The 24,162-nt window shown below is 46.6% G+C and overlaps 2 protein-coding genes across 2 annotated transcripts; one reads left to right on the top strand and one right to left on the bottom strand.

Moving 5' to 3' along the window:
• Nucleotides 1–782: 782 nt before the first annotated feature.
• On the bottom strand, nt 783–3,815 carry LOC101755628 (probable arabinosyltransferase ARAD1). The gene is made up of 2 exons (XM_004977373.3): nt 2,810–3,815; nt 783–1,631 (listed from the first exon to the last, which is right to left on the bottom strand). The coding sequence occupies exons 1-2, from the start codon at nt 3,713–3,715 to the stop codon at nt 1,119–1,121; spliced, it is 1,419 nt and encodes a 472-aa protein (XP_004977430.1). The 5' UTR covers nt 3,716–3,815; the 3' UTR covers nt 783–1,118.
• Nucleotides 3,816–19,014: 15,199 nt separating this feature from the next.
• LOC101756431 (cell division control protein 45 homolog) lies at nt 19,015–21,414 on the top strand. The gene has a single exon (XM_004977375.3). It carries the CDS (start codon nt 19,137–19,139, stop codon nt 20,955–20,957), a length of 1,821 nt encoding a protein of 606 aa, XP_004977432.1. The 5' UTR covers nt 19,015–19,136; the 3' UTR covers nt 20,958–21,414.
• The last annotated feature ends 2,748 nt before the right edge of the window (nt 21,415–24,162 follow it).

The raw sequence follows: 24,162 nt of genomic DNA on the forward strand, positions 1-24,162 counted from the left end.
ACTACGCGATGCGTCTCCCTGTAACCCTGTTAGTGGAGGCAAATGTTACTCCTCGTCATTAGATTTGGCAGGTCGAGTTGGTTTAATTTGCATCAACCAAGATTACTTGATATTTGGATGTGCGCTGAACCTATTACTTGGACTTGTGAAATGATTCAACCGGTAGATGTTTGGAAGATTGCGGCAATCCACAGGAATTAGTCACTGTGTCATCGGAAATTCAAAATGCTCGATGAAATTAAGCTATATCTTCGCTTCTATATGTTGGAAAACATTCTGCAAGTTGCATTTGCGTTCCTTCGATCAATTAAGCTATGCGATATTGCTTGAGATCGATTATGTGCCTTTATATCACCTCTTACTCCAGTGTTCATTGAGTAGACATCAGACAAATCGGTTTTCTGTCGTCCTCGCTGTTGAATTGCACGGTCATCTTCGTAAGCTATATCTTGCTTGCAACCTAATTTGTTCTTATGAACCTAATTATAGGGGTTTTTTTGGCAGTGTGAATTGATATCACACATCTCATGGTCTAACCAAGGGTGCTACTTTCTGACATTGATAGTGATTCCATCTATTTGTTTGCAAGAATTTCTGAACCTTATTAACACCCCTGTTTCACAGCGTTATTTTTCAGAAGCGAAAGTGCGAAACCTTGTATTCACCAGCAACTTCTCAAATAAACGCCGAGAAATTCAACAAATAGACCTCTATCCTGAATTTCTTCATAATAGAGATTGAAATTATAGCACCACCATATGCTGGCCGCAACATGGCAATAGTGACTGAATAAGTTAGAGAAAATAAAATCCGCTACATGAGTACATGACAGAAGAATGTGGTTTGATCCCCAAATGTTCAGAAACAGAAAAACTATGTCTCTCTTTCATGATTACATTGAATACACGTTACAAAAACAAGAAGCCTTTCACCAGCCAGTATACGCTTCAACTGGACTAACAAATCCTAAGTTACACGTATTTCCTAAGGATAACCTGAATACTACAATATATCTGTTTTGTGCAACTGAGAAAACCTGTGAACCTGAGTCAATGATATGTTGGTTAGATATTAATTAGATTACCCAACAGAGACAAGACAGACACACCCCTTTCTATTTATTTTCCTCTGCCAGATCTTGAAAATCTACTAGATCTATGCACCTTCAGCTGAATTGCTGGCACCCTTCTAGCCAGTGCTTGCCAGATCATCTGGACTGCATCATCCTTCTGGGATGGATACTGATACTCAAAATGTTTATCCACCTCTTTGAGCCTATTCCACATCCTTGTCCATTGTTGCTTGCTTACACCACTAATCAGTCTCATCAGGAAACCCTTTTTAACAGCATCTGACGATCGGACAAAGATGGAGAACTTTGAATAATCCAATACATCCTCGTAAGGTAGCTCAATGTCATCACTGATGATAACAGGGACACAGTGGCTCACTATCGCATCAAACAGACGATTGGAAGAAGGGGTGTCCCCAGCAATGTTTAGGCAAAATTTTGATGAGTGCATTCCTTGGCTGGCTTTGCTGGCCCCATGGTCCTGGACACTTCCAAAGGAAAAATAAACATTCTTTTCGTCTTTGAGCATGTAATATAGCTCTTGTCGTATGCTCCCTCCCTGGGTATGGATGATGCAACACGTTAGCTTATGAAAGTCACCAATTGTCATTAAACTATGGTCACTGAAAACTGGTACCATGAAAGTTCTTAAATTCCATAAGGAAATCACAAATAGCTAGCAGCAATCGGAATAGGTTCACATTCTTTTTGTGGCGCAAATAATTTTTTTTCCATAGATACTCCATACTTGGCATATGTAGACCAAACTGGCTGTGGCTGGTATATTCCTGTACTAATATCGTTTGTTAAAACCAAAGGGTTGAAACAGGGGCAAATGCAAATCTTTTAGTCTTTTAATAGCTTGAGAAAACAAACATAAACCAGGAGCCGTGCCGACAAAGATGGAAGATCAAGAGAGCCTTGTGCCCTTGTGTAAACCTCACTGGAGATTATCAAATTACACAAACTTCATCCAGAGGTTCAAGAGTTCAAATAAGGTGATGGATGTAGATTAATAAAGAAAGATCCTGTATGCATAAGTCTAACCACCTTAATGACTTAATGGAAGATATAAGATTCAGAAAAAAAAGTGACAGAACCTATATCCATTTTTGTTCAGAAGAGACATTTGATTTATGGTGACATAATAAGTTTACTTTACTAGTAATTACTACCAGCACAGGCTAGACAAAAATTGTGTCACTTTGTAATAGTAATAACTCGTGCTATCATAACACGTCAATATTTGAACTCACAAATTACATCATGATTCATGAACTTTGAAGAAACAGAATAATTATGAAACTCTGACGAAAAAAAATCACAGTTTTGTGGATTTATCTGGTATAAACTAGCTACATGTGAATACCCCCTTTTAACAATCAGAGCCATGACCCCTACATCATGTAGTCATAAGCTAATTTCAGCCAGTTCCAAATTATGCTATTCTCACTGTACAGCTTGCCAGTTCCTAACGTGATTTATGTTTGACAAGTTTTGCTAGGAGAAAAAAGGAATCTTTAGGACAAAAGACAAGCTTTTGCAACAGTACTGAACTAGTACTAGTAGTAAAATGTTCAATTACTTGACAGCTTCATAATGATTACCTCATAGAATAGAACAAACAAAATTAATCGTCAAAAATTGATAATATGTTATGACTGGCACCAAGTAGAAATGTAGTGTATAAGGTTGCTATGCACTGTGCCAGATTAGCAGAGAGCAAGCGATCATCACCTCCTTCCTGTAAATGGCTCCTCGGAAGTACAACAATGTCGGCCGGTCATCAAACCCAGCCAAGTCATTGACGAACGTCTTGGCCATGTGCTTGTATGGCGCAATGACATCCTTCTCCAAGCTGGCCACCCTGGGGTGGTACCTCCCGAAGTCTGACAGCACGAAGACCGCCGGCGATAGCGGCCCCCGGGCGTGCAGCAAGCTGTTGGGGTGGTGCGCGACGATGACGTGGTCGGCGCCACCGTACCTCTTCCACTCCGGCCGCGCACTGAGGTACCTGACGAGCTTCTCCTGCAGTGCCTTGTCCCTGGCCACCTTCTCCGGCGGCACGGGCCTGGAGTGGCGGTTGTAGCTGAGGGAGGCGAAGAAGGGGACGAAGACGAGGTCGGCGTCGCGGGAGTCGGCGACCCGCACGGCGGGGCCGCAGGGAGCGGAGGACGAGGAGAGGAGGTCGAGCGTGAGCCAGTACTCGACGCTGTGCTGCTGGTTGAGCCCCCCGGGGTAGCGCGGCGGCGGCGTGGAGAGGTCCGGCCAGACGGAGTCGGGGGAGGGCGGGGACCAGCCGAGGAGGCCGAAGTGGAACTCGGGCGGCATGTCGTACATGAAGACCCTGACGGCAGCACCGCGCGGGTCGCATCCCGCGGAGCCGGAGGACGAGCCCGGGTCGTCAGGGCGGCCGTTCTCGTCAAGGAAAGAGAGTTCCTTGCGGCCGCCGGTGGTGGTGTTGGAGGAGGCGGTGGCGGTCACGGGGACAGCCGCGGCGGAGAAGGCGTGGGGCGGGACGGGGAGGCCGGTGTCGGCGGGGCGCCAGCGCGCGCCGGCGGCGGCGAAGAGGAAGATGGTCGAGGCGACAAGGACGGTGGCGGCGGCGAGCGGGAGGAGGAGGGTGCGGCCGCGGGGCGCCATGGAGGGGCGCGGGTCATCGCTGGGATGGAGATGGAGATGGTGGAGGAGGGGGCATGGCGGATTCGATCTGATTCGGAAGTGGAGTCGCTGCAAGCAACTGCGACGAAGCCTGGGAAAGGAAGAGCAAGGGCCGCGGCCGATGCTTGGTGCGTGTGGGCCGTAAGCCCGATGGCCCAAGCATCGAAAGGAAAAAAAAAAAGCTAATGAAGGTATAAAGCATCCTCGTAAGAAAAAGATAATGAAGCTAAGCCGAGCAAAATATGTGATCTCATCTCAAAATATAAAGTCCGCATCAGCCCAATTTGCAAAAGGTCTTACGGAAGCTACTATCGTCTGCAGGCTGAGCGGCTCGTTCATGCTCTTTTTCAGCCTTGCGAGGAACAATATTTAGCCTGGCCCCAGGCTATTTCTTGCTCTGCCCCTACATATATTTGCATGTCCAATAATATCATCGATATGAAGATCCTTGACAATGGGGTCGTGGATCAAGATATGAACAAAGGTGATGAGATTGAAAACCACAAGATAACTAATGTGTGATAACTTCGGAAAAAATATCTGCCATCACAAAGCATATATGCATAGATGTCCGGTGAAGTATGTATATATCCTTCCTCGTGAGTTCCATCTAAGAGCAACTCCAACAGATTGAGAAAATCCATCCCCATCCCTATAATCTGACATAAAGAGGATTGGGAAAGAAAAAAACTCCTCTAACAGATTGAGAAAACAATCTCATTTCCCTATATTTTTTCCTCAATTGAGAAAAATTAACTCCCTCTCCCTTTCCCTCCCTCTCCCCTCCCTCGGTCTCTCTCCGCCGCACGTTCTTCTCCCGTGTTCGTCGCGGCCTTCGCTCCGCCAAGAGGCGTGGCCATCGTCCGTCAGCCGTCATCCGTGCCGGAGGCCTTGAGCCGCCGCCGTTGTCCTTCGTAGCTTTACTGTTTTGTTCTCATGCAGCCCCCAGAGCACGTCCCCGGCCTCGTTCCTCGTCTTTTCCAGCACCGACAGCCCGTCGACGCATTTCTGAGGCTCTTTCATCATCAGCCCACAGGTCACGTGGAGGATGGTCGCCGCCTCCTGGCCTGGCTTCACCTTGTCGTACAACGTGTCGAGCAGGCTCGCCGTGTCAGGCACGGCCCCGCTGACAGCCCCCAGCTTCTTCACGGCGGCAGCCTCGTCGGCCGAGCAAGGCTCCGGGCAGTTGCACTGGCAGGGGTTGATCTGGCCGTATTCATCGCTCATCACCGAGCTGAGGTAATCGGTGAGCTGCGAGATCGCGTCTTCGCCCTCTGCCATCGCGGCGGTGGTGGTGGACGTGGTGGCGTCAAGGACCTGGGCGCACTTGGAGATGCAGGGGTCGCTCTTGAACTTGCCGGCGGCGAGCTGGGGCCCGGCAATTACTGCTTTCGTCTTAGCCAAGCTCTTGGACATGGCCTATATCATGAAGCTGCACCGCTTGGGCAGGATCCGGATATACCTTGATCATCGGCTTGGGGGCAGAGTCGACGACGGCCGTGAAGGTGATGATGGTGACCATGAGGAGGCGGAGGGGACCCACCAGCACCTGAGAGCGAGGCGCCGCGAAACAAGCCATGATCGTTTGCTTGCTTGCTACTACTTGCTAGGATGAATTATATTATTATTTATTACTACCACGCGTATATAATCAGATGACGTTAGCTTAGCTTGTCCGTTCAATCTGCTCTCTATCTTTTCTATTTAAGCAATGGTTGGAATGGACTCGGCTATTGATAGCCAGCTGCATGCCTAGAGTCATGTAGGAAGAGCAAATTATAGTATTGTTGTTTTTAGGAGTGATGTCCATAATAAGTCGACTGCGACCATGAACAATGTCCCGGGGTACCTGAGTTTATTTAATGGCTTTGGATCATTGTATTTTAAAAAAAATGGAAATCAAATAAAAAGAAAAATTGAAATCGTGTTTAGTTGCAAACGTAATTGGAATTTGCTGGTCTGTTTAGTTGCAAGAGAGTTTAAAAACCGTTTTTCATTGCCAGCCCATAGGTGACTAGCTCTAACACCTGGCCTGCAAGCCGCGTGCATTCAGGATCTACTTGGGGACGGTTTATTTTGAGTTCGGTTTTTCATCTGTTTTGGCAAAAATTAAGCCATTATAGCATAAGCCATCTGTTTTTGATTTCATGGATGAAGATACAAAGGTGAGGGATTAACAACCGCAAGGTATTAACTAATTAACGTTAATTCCGCATAAAATTTTACAAATAAGCATGCCATGAGGAAAGCCTTGTGTCTCCTTGTGAGATAGATACACTCATACACATACTCATAATTTTTTTTTGACAATTTCTAAGTATTTCTATGATTTCTTTGTGTGGAAGATCACTTAACCTTTAATAATAAATATATAATACCATTGATCAAAATGAGCTCATTCGAATCAGCTCACATAAATAATAAATTGCAGTGCAAATATCCGATTGCGGACATCATTAATTTTTGAATGAGAAACATACTAAAATTTTTTTATCAAAAGAAACTGTCGAAACATGCAGATGCTAGGCTTGCCATTTAGGGTATTAGCGATGCACCATATATATAATTAGTTTGGAGGCAGTAATTCTGTGAGGAATTTTTCGACGGCAACCCATGCATCGTAGACGCCATTGAGGCTGTCGACAACGGCGGTCTCGTTAGCCGAGCACGGCTTCTCCGGCGGCGGCGGGCAGGAGCACTTGCAGCGCGGAGGCTGTTTCCCATCGCCCTGGACGTAGGAATGGATGGCGCCGCGTATGTCCGCCAGGTTGAGCGCCGTCGCCTCCGCCGAGTCGAGCTTTCCCCCGAGCTCCCGCATGGCAGTGTCGCAGTCCGCGATGGGCGAACTGAGCTTAGTCGCCGGGTCGGAACTCGTCAGCTCCCAGGCCACGTGTCTGGCCTCCTTCATCGTCTTGGCCAGCGCCGACAGCTCGTCGGCGCACTTTTGAGGCTCTTTCGTCAGCCCGCAGGACACGTGGAGGATGCCACTGTCCATGGACTTCTCCATCGGCTCTACCTTGGCTTTCTTTTCCTCATCGGTGAGTTGGTCGTCGTCGTCGGACATAGTTTGGAGCAGGTCCGCCATGGCGAGCATGGCGTTGGTGGCCTCCCCCAGCTTCTTCACGGCGGCGGCCTCGTCGGCCGAGCAAGGCTCCGGGCAGTCGCACTCGCAAGGGCCGATCGGCCCCTCATTAGAGATGACCAGCGGGTAGAGGTACTCCTTCAGCTGGAAGATCGCATCTCCGCCACCCGCCTCCGCGGCGGCGGCGGCGGCCTTGGACGTGGTGGCGTCGAGGACCTTGGCGCACCCCGAAATGCAGGGGTCGCTCTTGAACTTGCCGGCGGCGAGCTGGGGCCCGGCAATCACTGCTTTCGTCTCGGCCAAGCTCTTGGACAAGGCTGATAGCTTGACGCTGCACCTCTTGGGCATCAACGTCTTGCTGCAGGATGGATATACCTTGACCGGCTTGGAGGCCGTCGGCGCCGACGACACACGGGCAGAATCGACGACGGCCGTGAAGGTGATGACGGTGACGAGGAGGACACCGAGCAGCTGAGAACGAGGTGATGCGAAAGAAGCCATGGTCGCTTGCTTTGCTTGCTAGATGAATCCGTACGTACCGTGTATATATAGTGCACACATAGAAGTGCAGTACCGGTCGTCGGTCGATTTTCACGGATCGCCTCTGCTCACTCTGTTTCCTATTTAAACAATGGTTGGAATGATGCGACGAACTGGTCAAATAGTATCCTTATGTTTTTATTACTTTTTAGGAGTGCTATATATATCCGTAATAAGTCGACTCCGGCCATGAACAATAATGCAATGTCCCAGGGTTAAGACTTCACCTGGATTTCTGTAATGGCTTTGGATCATTGTACTCAATTACTAAGTAGTTGTTAGTGTTTCGTTATTGCCAGGTGAATTAAAAAAAAAACACCGAAATCGTGTTTAGTTGCAAAACAGATTTCTTCTCGTAACGTCCTGGTGCTCTACATGCTCTAAGCAAGCAGCAGAGATATCTCCCATGCAGATTGTTGGGGTAGGACACTGTCCCCCCAAGACGGAGGGCCAAACAGTTGAAAACAAGGAAACAAGAAAAGACAGAAATGAAAATGACTTTGGTTAGCAAAAGAGTACTCTCCCTCTCCGTCGAGAACGTGTCCCCTTCCATTCATGACGGTCGGGTCGTATTTTTTACACTTTACAACCTAATGCCCCATTGTACCTTCGTTCGAAGGATATTCGAGATCATTACGATAACATTACACCACTTTTATCACACACTTTACAACTCATTATTCAACTTCGTGCCCTCCCGCCAAAAGTACTTCGCCTCCTGCTAACCCGGCCACCCGCCAAGTGATCAAGGCCTCCGAGCGCCCGACTTCGGCCATCGCCTCCTGGCCCCGTGGCTTCTGATTTATCCCGCGCGAAGTTAAAACTCCGCGCCCGCCGTCCGTTCCTGCGAAAACACAAAACGTCCTCGCGGACGAGCCGAGAGAGTTAGAAATCCGTAAGGTTAAGAGGTGCAACACAGATGCAGTGGACTACCGGCCGGGGCTGTGCGGAACAGGTTGCATGCAGTGCAGAGAGAATTACAACACCCTGCAGTCTCTAAGTCTGAACTAGTCCAGTCGTATGGTACGGTACTACGGTACCTGCTCTAGTTTGGAGCCTGCCTGTGCCTGTCTACAACCAACTCCGATCCATCTGCAAGGCAACCGAATCTAATCTATTCTTAGCTCGTGTGTAACCATCTACGGTATGTATCATCATCGGATAGATCTCTTACCATGCATCTCTTCTAGTAGCTTATTCTCTTGTTCCTTCATCTCGATCGCTCAGGATCCGTCCGTCCAGTCCAGTGTCCAGTCCATCCAGTAAGCTCTCAGGATCGACATGGCCAAGGCCAAGGCGCCGGCGTTGCTCATCTGCTTCCTCTTCCTGCTCGCGCTCGCCTCCGCCGCCGAGGTATGCACTACGCACTAGCTGATGGATCCTTTCCTTTAATTTGGAGGATTCTCCGATCCTCTTCTGTATAGTATAGCTATCATTCACGATCGGCTTGCATATATTTACACACATGTCCATTGTCGATCGGAAAGATCATTGGCAGTAATGGTGTTTTTTCGCTGGTGAAGACCTGAACAGCAAAGGTGATGACACCGACAACCACAAGGTAACCCATGCATCTTTACCATCACAGCAGAGAAATAATGGAATACCTAGTACCTATATATATAGACAGATGGGCTTTAACTTGGCTGTGTGCGGTTGCGGAGACCGAAACCTTATCCATTTTCTAAAAAAGAAAGATGGGCTTTAACTGTGTCAGGGCGTGTGTTGTGTGCGTGTGCAGGGCAACAACGATGGCAAGGGAAATCTCAAGCCTTCTCGTGAGTCATCATGCATGCTTCTCTCTGCTTTTTTTTTAGTTTCCGATCTGCTCCTTCAGTCGATAGTTCAGTATTTTGTTGCTATAAATAATCAAACGCATCTTTGTTTGGATTGGTGTGTGAATTACATTGCTGATCGATGAAAGCCTGCTGACTGAAACTATATATGATCGATGCAGAGTGCGGTGGGGGAGTGCAGGCGGAGATGCTCCAAGACGCACCACAAGAAGCCGTGCCTCTTCTTCTGCAACAAGTGCTGCGCCAAGTGCCTCTGCGTGCCTCCCGGCACCTACGGCAACAAGGACACCTGCCCCTGCTACAACAACTGGAAGACCAAGAGAGGAGGCCCCAAGTGCCCTTAAACCTAGCTTAGCTAGCTGCTGCTGCAGGATGGAATTTCTTCTTTCCAGGCCTGCCTCTTCTAGGAATAAAAAAAAACTTTTTTGTTTAGTTAGTGCAGGAGGATTTGGGCCATCACTTGGTGGGCTTCGGATAGGTTTGGGCCTATATGATTCTGTCTGTTGTCAGAAAATTGCTAGTCTGATGATGGATGACCAAGCAGAGAGCAGTTTAGACTGAATGAGACGTCTGTCTTTCTTAATCCTTGCCTGCTAGAGTGCTAGTCTCTGACTCCGTGTTTAGTCACTTAATCTTCCCAGGCACGAGGTTGCTTTCTCGTCATTAAAGAGTAAAGACAGATCACTGGCGACTTGCCCAAAAAACCTGCGCACCATCAAATCAATGATTGATCGCTACCATCATTACTTGATTAGTACAGTACATGAGTAACAGTTGACTTGTGAAACAAATCAGGATCAGATGGCATACCATACATGCTACTCCACTCCACTCCACTCCACTACTGCATATTGCCATAGGCAGGCCAGGCACTAGCTATTGAGCAGAGATGGACGATGCCTTTTGTTTTATCCTTGAAGCTAGCTAGGATAAAACCATACTATGCATTCTGCCAACCTCCTTCACTCCACTGATTCCATCCGTCTCGTTTCTGAATTTCTGATTCGGTGTACCTGCAGTGGCCAGCATAGCCAGCATCTGTATCTTTCAGTCAGCACATCTGCTTCTCGGTGTCGCTGGTTGCAACGCCCGATTGGACGCGAACCAGAAAAACGACACCATCCTCTCCACGAATGGCAGACACCCTGGCCCTAGCTCCAGTTGACACCTTCCCCTCCGGTCGCTCACCACCTACTTGTATGCATCCATCGATTTGATGCCTGAAGATTCTCAACCAGTCACTAACAGCATATGTCTTCACTACAAGGTTCTGAATTCTGACGATTTTGATTTAGCTTTCTCCACAAAATCACACTGCTGGTCTTCTTACATCTCAAGTTCTCAATAAGTCGCTGTTGCAAAGCTGTTCATCTAATCGCTGCGACAAACGTGCACTCGTCGTGGATCTGTCAAACATTCATAGATGAGGAGAACAGCTAGCTTAGCTCTGACCTCTGATCCAACCAAGTTTGCGGTGCTTGGAGCCAAGCTGGCCGAAAGGAAGAGGACTTGAATTGCACGTGACCCCTTCACATGCAGATTCACATCCGTCACCAAGGATGCCAGCCAATTCAGCCAACGCATCAACCACTGTTCCCCACGCCCACATGAAGCATCCACCAACAATTGGTAGGGGACCTTCCTGCCTTCTCATCCGCCTTCCTTTTCTCCCAAATAGTGTCCAGCTTGTTTGATGCTAGCCAAGGTGAGATTTAAACATGATAAGTGGCAGAAGCTGAGTGATTCTTCCACTGATTGATGGCAACTGAAACACTGTACGACTGATCCTCGATTGCAGATTTTGCAGTGGCCTGGAAAACAGACATTCTGCTGGGCAGAGGACAGAGGGAAATGGCAGAGCTGATGAGGCTTCAGTGACAGTGTGTCCCATGTTGGCAGCTTGTTGCATGATTTGATTTGATAGGTGGAGCCTAATATCACATTATCCACCCAGCTAGTAGGACCCCTTCCCTTCTCTGGAAATTCATAAGGTCAAATAAAATGAGCCACTATAATTATAAGGACTAGTACTTGTAATAACTTGGCAATAAATTTTGCCAAATGTACTTGCGTAACTTTTTCAAGATTTTGATCCAGTGCAGCAAGTGGGGTACCAAGGTACTCCTAATATTATGTACCATTTGTTCATTCTTGTTGCTTGTGATGATGAAAGCAGCATTCTATGCTAGTACCTGATATTTAAAGCTACTAACTAAGAAAAAGGATTGAGCTTCATTTTGTTCACCAACTTGCCAAGTGGATATGGTCTTAAACTCTTAAGTACTGTAATGCACATCCTGAGAAGATTAGTACAATCTTCAATGCTTATTTTAAGACATAAAGCTAAGAACAAAGATTTGGAACAGCAATTATGACGTGTAGCAAACAATACAATAAACAAACAATTCAACTTTGTACAAGTCCAAGGGCTACAGTTTGGCCATTTTTACATGTATATTAGTTTCAGTCAACAGAGGGAGCAAAACTATTACTGTATTTGCAGGGATATTAAAGGAATTCAGGTACTAGCATCTAAGTCGACTCTGTTTTCCAGTTATGTCTGTTCCCCAAAAAAATGGATTTGCAGAGTTGTCCATAGGATCCTGAGAAACATTATCATGGTTGTGTGGTGTCGATATTACAAGTACAAAATTGAAAAGTAATGCTTAGACTTACACCTGTACTTAGCATGCGAAAACTTAACAAATTCAGTTCAAATTTTTCAAGGTTAACTTAGTTGAACCCTTTTTTTTTTGTTTCATGACAATGAGATGGTAAACAATGGCATTTCCTACCTGGAATATGTTCCCTTTTCACTCAAAAAAGTAATCAAGCAGATCAAGCAGAGTAGGAATATATACCATCTTTTTGTCAGTACAGCACCGATGCTGTGAATATATCCTCAGAGTCTTTCTTTTTCTAAGAGAACAGAAGATGAATTGTTAGATCACCGGTCCCACCAAGAAGACAATGCAAGTTTGGCTACTGAAAACGACCGTTCTGTATCTTTGTCTCTACGGTCGGAGTCTACTCTACCAGCCTAGTAGATTCTACCACAGTACTATAAATCCTTTTTCCTATTCCCCGAAGAGATTTCTCAACCTTGACAGGCAGATATCATGGTACCTTTCATGTACCCAGCCTTGCTCTGGAACGATCACCAACCTACATTGCATTTCGTTCCTGTCCATTTACCCAGTTTGGAAGAATCTGCCTAAAGTTCCTAGCTACGTCGTCAGCACAGGTATAGACAAATCAGACACACATATCACAAGTTCAAGTATGGGCAAAGTAGGCACAGAATCCGAACTATGAAGTGTGGTGCCAAATGCCATACCCCACAATGCTGTAGCTGCCTCCAGGAAATGCATTAGACCTGCATTCAAGTAAGCTAGATGTTCATATCGCACAGCTATATATAACATCACAACATCATTGACCAATGGTGACCTGATGAATTGGAGGACAGGAGCAATAATTAAACAGTTCAATTGGTCAGATGTCAATCAAAAAGAAAAAAAAACAGAGGGAAGGTGGCAGAAGCAAGTAGCAGATGCAGAAGCCGGAAGAGTCAATTGGAGAGGAGTGCTTCTCTGTCCAACCTCCAATGTAGATCCAAAAAATCCTTCTTTCCATGCCTAATGTTCTTCTCGCGTTCCGTGTTCCTAGTTTGTACCAAGGTCGCTGAATCTCCCAAAGCTGTAACCAAATTGGATGTGCAATTCTCCTTTCTTTTCATGTTCCTTGGTCAAGATGTCAGTGTCAGTGCACGAAAACCTTTCTGGAGGTTAGCAGCAGCTATATGTGAGTCTCAGTCAAGCTGAGACCCATTAGACGTTTTGTCAAGTCAATTCAGATCTAATCTTGTCCACTAATGGACCTACTAAAAATGTTGGTTAGTTGGTCATGCTGGTCTTTGACAAATAATTATATGGGTCACCAAACGGCCACCTTTTAGTGGCTCTCCGGTAGCTCCACCACAAGATAGGATATGTAGCCTTTTCTTAGTCCAAATATGACAGACCTTTCTTAGTCCAAATATGATAGACCGTATGATTTGAGGTTTTACTAGTTGAGTCCATATTTCATATGCGTATGATTATGCTAACGGCTAACTAAAGGTATTGTGTGCTCTTGTGTTAAGTGCGTTGTGTTATGGTGTGTGTAAAATATATCTTGTATGTTGTGTCTCTTGGCTTGTGATGTGCAGGTGTAGGATGCAATATGGCGGTCCACGGCATGAGGTGAAGATCAAGCGAAAAGTTCATATCGATGTACTAGGGCTGTGAAGGGTGGACACGAGTAGGCTTGGACCGAGGGACCTGAGGAGTCCGATCGGAGTCACGAGCAATCCACATGGTGCATGGAAGAGCAAGAGTACACTGGGATAAAGACAGCGTCAGTCGAGTCAAACAGGACAGAGGCGACTCGAGTAGGCGGCCCGGAAGTGGGAACGGAAGACTTGGAGGCGTCGAAGGCTTGGCGGAGGCCGGACATGCGTCGACATCGGTGAGTCACATCGTGTGCGGCGTGCAAGAGGGTTTGACCGATTTGGTCTTAAAATCGGAGGTGAGTCACGCCTACAAGGTGTGTAAGAGGATTTGACCAGTTTAGCCTCAAAACCGGGGGTCGAGTCCAGTGCAGCTGGACAGCGTCGAGTCGGAGGACACGTGGCACCATCGCGAAGCTTGCGTCGAGGTGAAATGAAGTCGTCAAAGTGCTGGGTCCGTTTGATGTACCGACAAAAAAGTTGGACGGTTTTACCCTTATGGGGTATTTGGGTTGTATGCTTCATGTTAGGGTAATTTGGACATTTGCCAAATACCTATATACACGTGAAGAGGGCTGTTGGGACAGTCACATCTCTTGGGCTCTTTAGTGATGAGCTTATCATTTTATTGGTGAGAGTCTTTGGGAGGTGAGATAGAGAGAGACGAGGATCTTTAATTTGATTTTTTTGCCATCGTGCTTAGGAGTGACCTGTAACCAAATATGTTGGAGTAATCCAAAGATGAAATTCGTGCTCACTTGTTCCATCCTCTCAAGATATGAGATTTCTTTTTTGTATTTTTCAGAGCATTTTTGTGGGAACTGAGATTTCTCTTTTTCGTATTTTTGGGAATATTTTCGTGGGAATTTTTGTTCTTCATATTTGAGCCCAAATTTCGTGAGATTTGTTGGGAGCTTTTGTTGTTAGGATCCTTGTAAGCAACTTTGGTATGACCCCTCAAATTCCTCACGGATTTAGCGTGAATTCGAGGTTTGGGAATCGAGGTTTTTCCCAAACCATGTTGTTTGCAGGGCGTTCGGGTTTCTCCAAAATCCGTGATGAATACTTGAGTTTTTCAAGATCTTCTTCCTATATATATTAGCCCTTGAGTAGGTGCTTCCATGGCTCAAGTTTCGTTTGGATCCGTGGTGAATTGAGGGAGTAATTTGGGTTTCAAGTTGGGCGTTTTTCTCGGTGTTCTTCTGTTCTTGTTTCTGTTCGTGAGCTTCGGGTTCACGCGAAGGCAGAGGCGACGCGCTGCAGCGGCATCCAGCACGCGCGACACGCTCGTGCCAAGGCAGCCCAGCTGGCGGCCAGCGGCCGAGCACCCAGCGACGCTCCAGGCCTGCCCAGGCGGACAGCCGCAACGACGTGCATCAGGTGAGCAGTTAATCTTGGATGTCCCTTTCTTGCTACAGTCAAACAATCATTACATGCACGTGCTGAGATCGAGTACTAGAATTGGCTGATCATAGTTCTTGGTTAAAGTATTACCTATAGCTCTGGTTAGTTTTCAGTTAGTGCTCTGTTTTGCAGGTTAAGATAGCACAATAGCTTTGTTTATATGCATGAACAGTGAGCTAAATAGCTAATCAGTTCTTGGCCGATGCATTGCTTACCTGGTTGTTTCGTGGCAATACGTCAGTAGCTCATCAGTGTTACAATAGCTGCAGCTTAGCTATTTTATATGGATTTTCACATGGTTAACTAGAACTCTTGTCTTAGCCGGTAATTTGTGAGCAGCCCCTTTAAGTTTTTGTCATTGCTTCCGCTACGCTTTGAGCTTTTCTAATCATTTTTAGGATGATCTTGTCACGAGTTGACTTGTGTCACTTTGACGATTAGAAGCGAGGTATGTTTGAGGTGGCAATTGAGATACAGACTTTGTTCACTGAGAATTTTCAAAGTCTCCCATTCACCCCCTCTGGTCACCCGTCCCGATCCTTCAAAATAATTTAGCACTGCCCACAGAAATAACGACCAGACTAGGCCATCCATAATGTGCCAGCGTACTCACTCATCAGCGAGATGATTTGAAAATGAAGAGGCATAAAATAATATATCCACGGCGCAAGTTTCCAATTGTTTATGAGAATAGAACCCAATATAATGGAGTAACAAGTGATTGTGTGCCCATATATGTGATTGAAAAGGTAGTATCAGATTACTACATGACTCATGATCCATCTGGAAAAATAAGTAATATAAACGAAGAGTGCACGCATTACTATTGGAAAACAAATGACCGCGCTAAAAACAAGGTAAAGAATTGTTGTAGTGCGTGATTCGCAAAAAGTAGTACCCGATTGTGCTTCGTGACTCATGATCCATCTGGAAAGTAAATTACGTGTAAATGAAAGTTAGCGGGAAACACACACACATTGTTATATCATGAAACAGATGCTCACGCCGAGATAACCAATTCTCCGATACGTGACCCTTAAGATTAGTATTGGATTACACCGTGACTCATCATACATATCTTTATTTAGAAAAGGAAAGAAATTGCGTATAAATTAGCGATATATTAAGCGACAAATGAACAGAAGATTGGGCACATTGCCATTTCGGTATTTTGCAAAACAGAACGCCACGCCAAGTAAGCCGATTGCTCAAAGGTTGGCCATTAACCCGTGATCTCGTCCACCTAGCTAGTAGCCCCCTTCCCCGTATAAAAAGTCCCACCCTCCAAGCAAGCAGCCGTGATAGCAATAGAGCCCTTTTCTCCTCCTTCCATCTCAAAGTCTCAACATCTTCTTCCCCATCCATCACCACCAAACATCAACGACCACCAAGCTGGCTATGGGGCCTCAGCAAGACCGGCAGTCGTCCTTGGCGAACGGCACGGCGCCGAGGAAGGAGACGAAGGTGGTGCACTACCGGGAGTGCCAGCGGAACCACGCGGCGAGCATCGGCGGGTACGCCGTGGACGGGTGCCGCGAGTTCATGGCGTCGGGCGCGGAGGGCACGGCGGCGGCGCTCCTGTGCGCCGCCTGCGGGTGCCACCGCAGCTTCCACAGGCGCGAGGTGGAGGCCGACTGCGACTGCTCCTCCACCACCTCCGGCTGAAAGCTGAATTCAATCATGAGCTGATGAGCATGTGAGATCGATCGATCATGGGTGTCAAAGGCATTGAAATGATTGGTAGGTGCATTATATTCAGCCGTATGTGCTGGACCGATATTTATTTCCTTTTTCTCTGTCCCTTTTGGTCTTGGATTTTCGGTGAAACTTATATATGTGTTGATCGTTGGTATATGGTGCTTGTAACAGATGTGCATGTATATAGTCGAGTGCTTTCCTTGTTAATTGTTTCCGTATAGAAATTAATGAACACCTTATTATATTTTGTAGATACACCTGTGCTTCTTGTTGCTTGGGACCTATGTACCTGAATCACACTCGAGTTTTGCTTGATGCTTCTTCTTTTTTTCTTGCTTCAAAGTCTGATCATATTTGACTACGCAAAAGTGCGGGTTGTCAGAGCACCGCACCATGGATCTAGACACCTAGTTGTGCTTTTTTACCTTGAACGGAAAGGAATGAGTCCACTTTGTTTTGTTCAGTTGAACGGGATCACTTGTTTATTGTGCATGCTATCCTCCCACTAACCTGAATGATACACGGTTCATCATGGTGATGTGTTCATGGGGACTCGGAAGAAGGGCTCTCTGGCCCATGGCTACCCATTTGTCAATTCCATCGGTTCTGTTGCTGTAGATATCATACATCCGGTATCCCTGGCTACTGTTGAAGGCTAATGATCCGGTCGAATCGGAAAAAAGTGGAGTACTGTAGTGCTTGTGCTGGAGACACTTGCCTGTTGCTGTCAAGTAGTGTCAACATTGCCGCCGTATCTTGGCATCATTTTCAGTTGTTTCACCGCGCTGTCGATCAGAGATTGCTGCCTGTATCTCCGATGGAGTACTGTCTGATATTCCTCGAGACGAAATTTCACTATGCATTGATAATTTGCAGCCTAAATTATTGCGACATTAATTCAGAGAGATTCAGATTAAGGCATGGTTCCCTCTGAATCCATCTCTGATATGCGGTGCAGTTACTAATAATTAATATGCACGAGCGGCCGGCACGGTGGGCCCGCACTGCTCGATCGGATTGCCGTATGCACTCTGTAGTTGCCAGCTCCAGCTAACTATAGTGTGTGCTGTGCTGGGACCCCGGCCGCTGGAGCTGTCCATTACCGGTGGCCCGTGGATGCCCGCCGTCCAAATCTTCTTTTCTTCATTTTACACGGTGAAGTAAGCAAACGGACAATTACTCGCAAACCATAATAGATTCACTTGTGTGTGAAAGTCACCAACATTCAACCTTGCTTAGTGGAGGCTTGTCAATTTCTATAGCAGTCTTCTCAATTTCCCACTTCATTTTTTTTTACCGTATTGAATCTTCCTCACCTACTACTCATGACTTTAAGAGTGTGTTGATCACCTAAAGGTCAGCTGCCGGTCCATTTTTGCCAGATGTGTGCGTATGAGTTCAAGCACAAACTATCTAGAGTTGATTTCCTGCTAAATTTAGTAGGAGCACTGCCAAACAGTTTTTCAGGGAGAAGTGATCCTCTGCTAATTCTATGAAGTGATTCTCTAAAATGAACTAAGAGGTTGGAGGTGAAAAAAGTAGCTTCTTCTGATTCTGTGAAGCGATTCTCTATTCTGATTTTAAGAGTTATTTATGCTAGAGAATCACTTTCAGCCACAGAATCACTTCTCTTAGAGAATCAACTCCCATGAAGAATCAGAATCGGATGAAACTCCACCAAACAGGCCCTAAGTCACTCCTATGGCTCCATGCATGTGCTTTTGCTCTCCGGGTTCAAATTATCAAGCTTTTCAATTTTGCGCCAGGTATCACGAGCACCTTGCATGGCTCAACAGTTTGGTAGCACCATTTCGCTTTAAGTGCATACCGATCATGCGCGCTAGCTCGAGGCAATCAATGGATCTACGTGCATGTACGTGTGGGTGTTCTTGGACCTCACCTCAATGTGTTGCTAGCTCTTATATAGATTGGGGCTGCAAAGGCTGGGTGCTTGATTGGGTGCGATTTTGCAACCTTGGGGTGCAGCACGTGCGTCACATGTCTCCTTTTCATGCTGAGTATGTGCTCACTCCTTTTCAATTGTTGTGCACATTTGTACGTGTTATAGTGGTGTTGCCTGCAAATGCATGCATGAGTTATCACAGCAAAATAAGATGCGTGGATGCCACTCTTCAGCCCGCTCATTGTTTAGTGCACTATTTGAAAATTCATTTCTACGGAGCTGATCAAAGCTAAGCAATTCCACCTGTTCCCTCAACCAACCAATCAAGCCGCAAAAACCTTGCAGAAAAAATTGGAGCCCAAAGTGTTTCCAGCTCAAATATTTTGGCCCAAGAAATTAGTTGCCGGTCCAACATTAACTGGGCCAAGCCCATCTCTCGCCAATGTCAGCGTGCAGCCCACAAATGGATGGACCCACATGCGGTTGGATCCCCAAAATCTCAACGCAACTGGCGGCGGGGCTTCCCTCCCAAAACGAAATTCCAAATTCGATCCCCCGCGCGCCCTCACAAAACGCCCAAATCCAAGTGCCAAACCCCTCTCCCTCCCGCCGCTCCGCACCCCAGCCCAGATCCCCATTTCTCAATCCCTCCGCGCCGAGCTCCAATTCCAATTCCCCACACGCCCTCGATCCCGATTGATGCAGCCGCGATGGTGCGCGAGCTGCGCGTCGACTCCTTCTACGCGCGCCTCCGCGCCGCCGCCGCCGCGGCGGGCTCCTCCTCCCCGCTCCTGATCCTCCCCTCCGCCGCCGACGCCGACTCCCTCTGCGCCGTCAGGGCCCTCGCCCACGTCCTCTCCGCCGACTCCATCCGCTTCTCCATCTACCCCGTCGCCTCCGCCGCCAGGGCCAGGGACCTCCTCGCCTCCTTCTCCGCCACCACCGTCCCGCTCTGCTGCGTCCTCGTCAACTGGGGCGCCCACCGCGACCTCCGCGGGATCCTGCCCCACGCTGCCACCGCCTTCGTCGTCGACTCCCACCGCCCCGTCCACCTCCACAACCTCTGCGCCCACAATGACCGCGTGGTGGTGCTATTCACCGCCGACGACGAGCACACCGCGGATCTCTCCTACGACTTCGACCTCTCATCCCTCGCCGACGCCTCCGACCTCGCCGCCGAGGGGGACGCCGACGACCATCTCCGCGTCCCTGACGAGGACGACGAAAACTCCGATGCCTCGGAATCCGACTCCGACGCCGAGGACGGCGGCAGGAGGAAGAGGCGCCGGCTCTCCGACGACGCGGAGGCGGAAGGCGGCGACCCCGTCAGGCTCTTCGCCAAGCTGCGCCGGGAGTACTACCGCCTCGGCACCTTCCACGGCAAGCCGTCGGGGTGCCTCATGTACGACCTCGCCCACGCCCTGCGCAAGAACACCAACGAGCTCCTCTGGCTCGCCTGCGTCGCCCTCACCGACCAGTTCGTCCACGACCGCATCACCAACGAGCGCTACCAGGCCGCCGTCATGGAGCTCGAGCAGCACATCAACGGCTCGGGCAACCTCGACCCCTCCGGCGTCGGCTCCGTCGTCACGCTCAAGGACGGCACCAAGATCCGGGCGCCGGAGGCCTCCCGCATCGCCTACGAGGACGAGCCCAGGCTCATGCTGCTGCGGGAGTGGAGCTTGTTCGACTCCATGCTCTGCTCCTCCTATGTTGCCACTAAGCTCAAGACGTGGAGCGACAATGGTCTCAAGAAGCTCAAGCTGCTATTGGCGAGGATGGGGTTCCCACTTGCAGATTGCCAGAAGAACTTCCAGTACATGAGCATGGAGGTCAAGCGCAAGATGCGGGATGAGTTTGACCGCTTCCTGCCCGAGTACGGGCTCACTGAATTCTACTACCGGAGCTTCCTGAGAGTGCACGGCTACAGGTCCAAGGTTTCTGCTGCAGATGTTGTGTATGGCGTCACAGCTTTGCTCGAATCCCTCAATTCCGAGTCCAAGGACTCAAAGGAGTCTTTGGCTGCTGAGCAGTTTTGGGTTGCTTACTCTGCATTGTCACTGAGCAATGTTGATCAGTTGCGGAAAGGGATGCAGTCTGCAATTGAAATACAGAGGGCAATATTGAGGCAAGGAAGCTCGGCGATTACTAAGACAGGGTTTATACGGAGCGCCAAGAAGTTCCGGTGGGTGAAGCTTGATGACCCTGTGGACACTAACAAGCTTTGCCATCCACAAGCACTTACAAAATTCTGTTTCTTTCTGATGGATGCACTGAAGGAAAGGGGTGCGAGGATGAAGCCACTAATCTGTGCTTGCTTGGCAAAGGAACCTGAGAAGGTGCTGGTTGTCGGGGTATGTGGGAAGCCAAGGCTTGGGGCTGTTCAGGGTAATGCGTTTGGAAATGCATTCAGATCAGCGGCAGAGGAGATTGGCGCAGACTATTTCCACGACATGTTTGAGTCATCATGGATTGTTCTGGATGTTGTTGCTGTCAGTTCTTTCATGATTCGGTTGACTGAGAAGCTATGATCAGATGGCATTTGCTTGTAAAACGCGGGTGATTCTTTCAGGTCCCAAGATGGGAGGGCTCAGGCATGATTCTCCCTGAATAAAGGTGCTTGAGGCCAGCCAGGTGGTAAATGGCATGTATTTTCCGAAATACCAGTCCAGCTGCCATTTCACTAACGTAGTGAAAGCCGCCTGACAAGCATTCTGCTTTGCTAAGTTTGAGCTGCCCAGTGATTGTGACTTTAGAAACTGAGAAGAAGAGGACTTTCCTCAACTCCCCCATTAGAAAATGATAGATCTACAGATTCTAACGTAGAGGGGGAAAAGTATGTTTGTTTACTGTTTTTCTTTATCTGATAGAATGGATGTCTGTACGTATCTTCATAAACATGCTTGTGGACATTTGTTGTATTCAATTCTGTATCACCATTCACCAAGTGTTGAAATTCTTTGTGTTTATAACAAGCTCCTTTATCTAGTGTCTGAGCCTGCTCTGGTTTCCACAAACTACAAAACCATCTTAGGAGCTGATATGTTCTTTTCTGTTACAAATAATGCTGAAGCAAGGAAGTGGTCACTTTATTTTTTTCAGTCTTGATGGCTGTAAATCTGTACCATATTGTTCATGATATTTGTCGTGCTTCCACAAATTTACACAGTTGATCTTTGTACAAATATATATCGGGTATGTCATCTCGTGGACCAGATAGTTCAGGTAACTTAGCAACTCGGGTTGTACATCCTCAATGCAGTGAACAAGTGCTCGCAAGGAACTAATATGTTTTGTACAGCAAAGAAGGTGCTGTTTTGAAATAAAGTCTTATGATTGCTGTAGAGCTGTAATTGTTGTGTTCATCCACTAGGCTACAAACCAACCCTTCAATCTTTGAATGGATATCCTGAAATTTGACTGATTTGTATCCTACAGGTATAGGCTAATATGTGATGCAGTTTTAGTGAGTGATTTGTATCCTATAGGTATAGGTTAATACATGACATGATTTAGTGATTTTTACATTATATAAGAACTTGAATTTCAACCAGATATCATAAGATTCATGATTCTATGATGAGTATTATAGAAAAGTAGAGCAGAGTTCCATTTTCATATGTGAACTGATGCTAAATTGCTGATGTTATCCAATTCATTTTTAGGATATACTTTATCTGCAGGAAATGTTGGTCATCTCAATTTGATTTTAATCATGAAAATTTGTTAATGATGATAAATGGATTTCTTGTATGAAAATTCTGTTGCTTTTTATGATTGCAGTTTATTATGAACCGGTGAGATATTTTCTTATACAGTATCAGTAATCAAAGTCCGCAGGAGTAAGAAACACTTCCAACTGAATTAACTGTATTTCTGTTTGATCATCTAAGTAACAATCGAAAATTTCCACTCTTTTTTTTCTCCTTCATTCCTGTCAGGCACGTATATTACGTGATGTACCTTGCCATGTATACAAGGATACAATCATGTATACGTTGTACAGTCTTGCATACATGGCAAGGTACAATCACGTACTATACATGCCTAATTTCCATACTATGTGCATGCAGCAATTTTCTAAATTAGTTCTATTGCAATTTATCATATAACTGGTAGCTAATTCATACCCTTATTCTCAAGGAAGATTGATGTAGTACTTTCTGTTACCTACTGAGCATTGTTGAAATAAATAAACTAACAAATCTGAGAACTTTGAATTGGTAGCTGTATCACCATAACCTTATGACATGTTCAGCTTAGTTTGGGTTTCCCTCTTCCTCTTACTGGAAGTGTTTGCTTGTAAGTAGAAAGCTTTTGTTTCTTTGCAGTGATTTTCACTCTTTGCTGCAAGTATACTTCTGCACTATGCAGTGATGATCTAGGATATTTTTACACCGGGTTGTAATGATAAACTGCGAGCTTTATAAATTCTGGCCCTAAGTTGAAGTCCAAATGGTCTTGGAAACCGTTTGAGCTGTGAACGGGGACTGCAGGACAGCCCATTTCTCCTTATTCCCTGCTAATTTCTGGAGATCCAAATCACTAAACCTGAATTTGTCCACATGTTTCAGACAGTGGTGGTCAATGCTGTTGGTTGAGTGGGGATAGCGCCGGCACCCTGTGGTTTCGGACATGGGCATGACTGGTTATGCAACTGCCTCTGGCTTTCATTACCATGTTGTTACCAATCCACACGTGTGGCACTCCATCGCTGTGGAGTGGTCCATTGCACCTCTGTTTTCTGTTTTGTAAGTTCCCCTCCTTTCTGGACACCTGCTTGATTTTTGTTGATACCAATAAGAATCGCTTTCATTAGGTTATCTTTCATTAGGTTATCATTATCATTATTATGCATCGGTAGCTTAATATCACACTTTACTAGGCATTTAATCAAAGTGAACTTCTCTGCATTTTTTATTAGTCTTCAATAATTCACCTTCCCTTCAGAGTTCTCCCTTTTAATAAAATACTGCCCACATGGTTTCCATCCTAACAGCTAGCAAGCACAGTTTTCCAATGCCTAACTCGTGTTTTCTTGTACTTAGGTCTGACGATGACGTCCAATGATCCAATCCAATGTTGATCAAGGTTGACGGTTGCTGTATAACTGTTTAACTAGATGTTGATGCATAAACATCGGCTCCATGAACAACTGAATCTTTGATGATGACTTGACATCCACCTATATATTGTGTTCTATTACTCTGTCCTGTCCTCTTTTGGTCGATTTTCTTGTTGAAAAGAGTGTTACGTGTCGTTTCTACTAGATAGCATCAATTTGAATACAAGAAATGAGAATTTTGGACCACATCTTCAACTGAGAGCTTTACCTGTACAGTTTAGTTTACATCAATCAGACATGCTCCTTTCTACTACACAATCCACATCAAACTCGTTGAAAGCAATAGAGATTGCGTGTAATAATAGATTGATTAGGGTATACAAATATATAGGCAGCCCTTAGTGAGGTTTATAGAAACACAACCGACCAAGAGATAAGACTGCCCATCCTAATCCATCCCGGACTCGTGATACTATGAAAGCAATAGAGATTGCGTGGAATAATAGATTGATTAGGGTATACAACATGTACGAATATATAGGCAGCCCTTGGTGAGGTTTATAAAAACACATACGACCAAGGGATAAGGGATAAAACTGCCCATCCTAATCCATCTAGGGCACGGCAGGGAGCCGGCCTGGGCTTGGCACACAGCCAGGACCCATGTGCAC

The sequence above is a fragment of the Setaria italica genome, chromosome VII (assembly GCF_000263155.2).
Source record: "Setaria italica strain Yugu1 chromosome VII, Setaria_italica_v2.0, whole genome shotgun sequence".
In the NCBI taxonomy this organism is placed as follows: Eukaryota; Viridiplantae; Streptophyta; class Magnoliopsida; order Poales; family Poaceae; genus Setaria; species Setaria italica.

Excerpts from the sequence above, each read along its gene's own strand:
- LOC101755628 (XM_004977373.3), bottom strand. The coding sequence starts at position 3,715 with ATGGCGCCCCGCGGCCGCACCCTCCTCCTCCCGCTCGCCGCCGCCACC. Across the intron at positions 1,632-2,809 it reads GAGCCATTTACAGGAAGGAG|GGAGGGAGCATACGACAAGA; the intron begins GTGATGATCGCT and ends ATCCATACCCAG.
- LOC101756431 (XM_004977375.3), top strand. The coding sequence starts at position 19,137 with ATGGTGCGCGAGCTGCGCGTCGACTCCTTCTACGCGCGCCTCCGCGCC.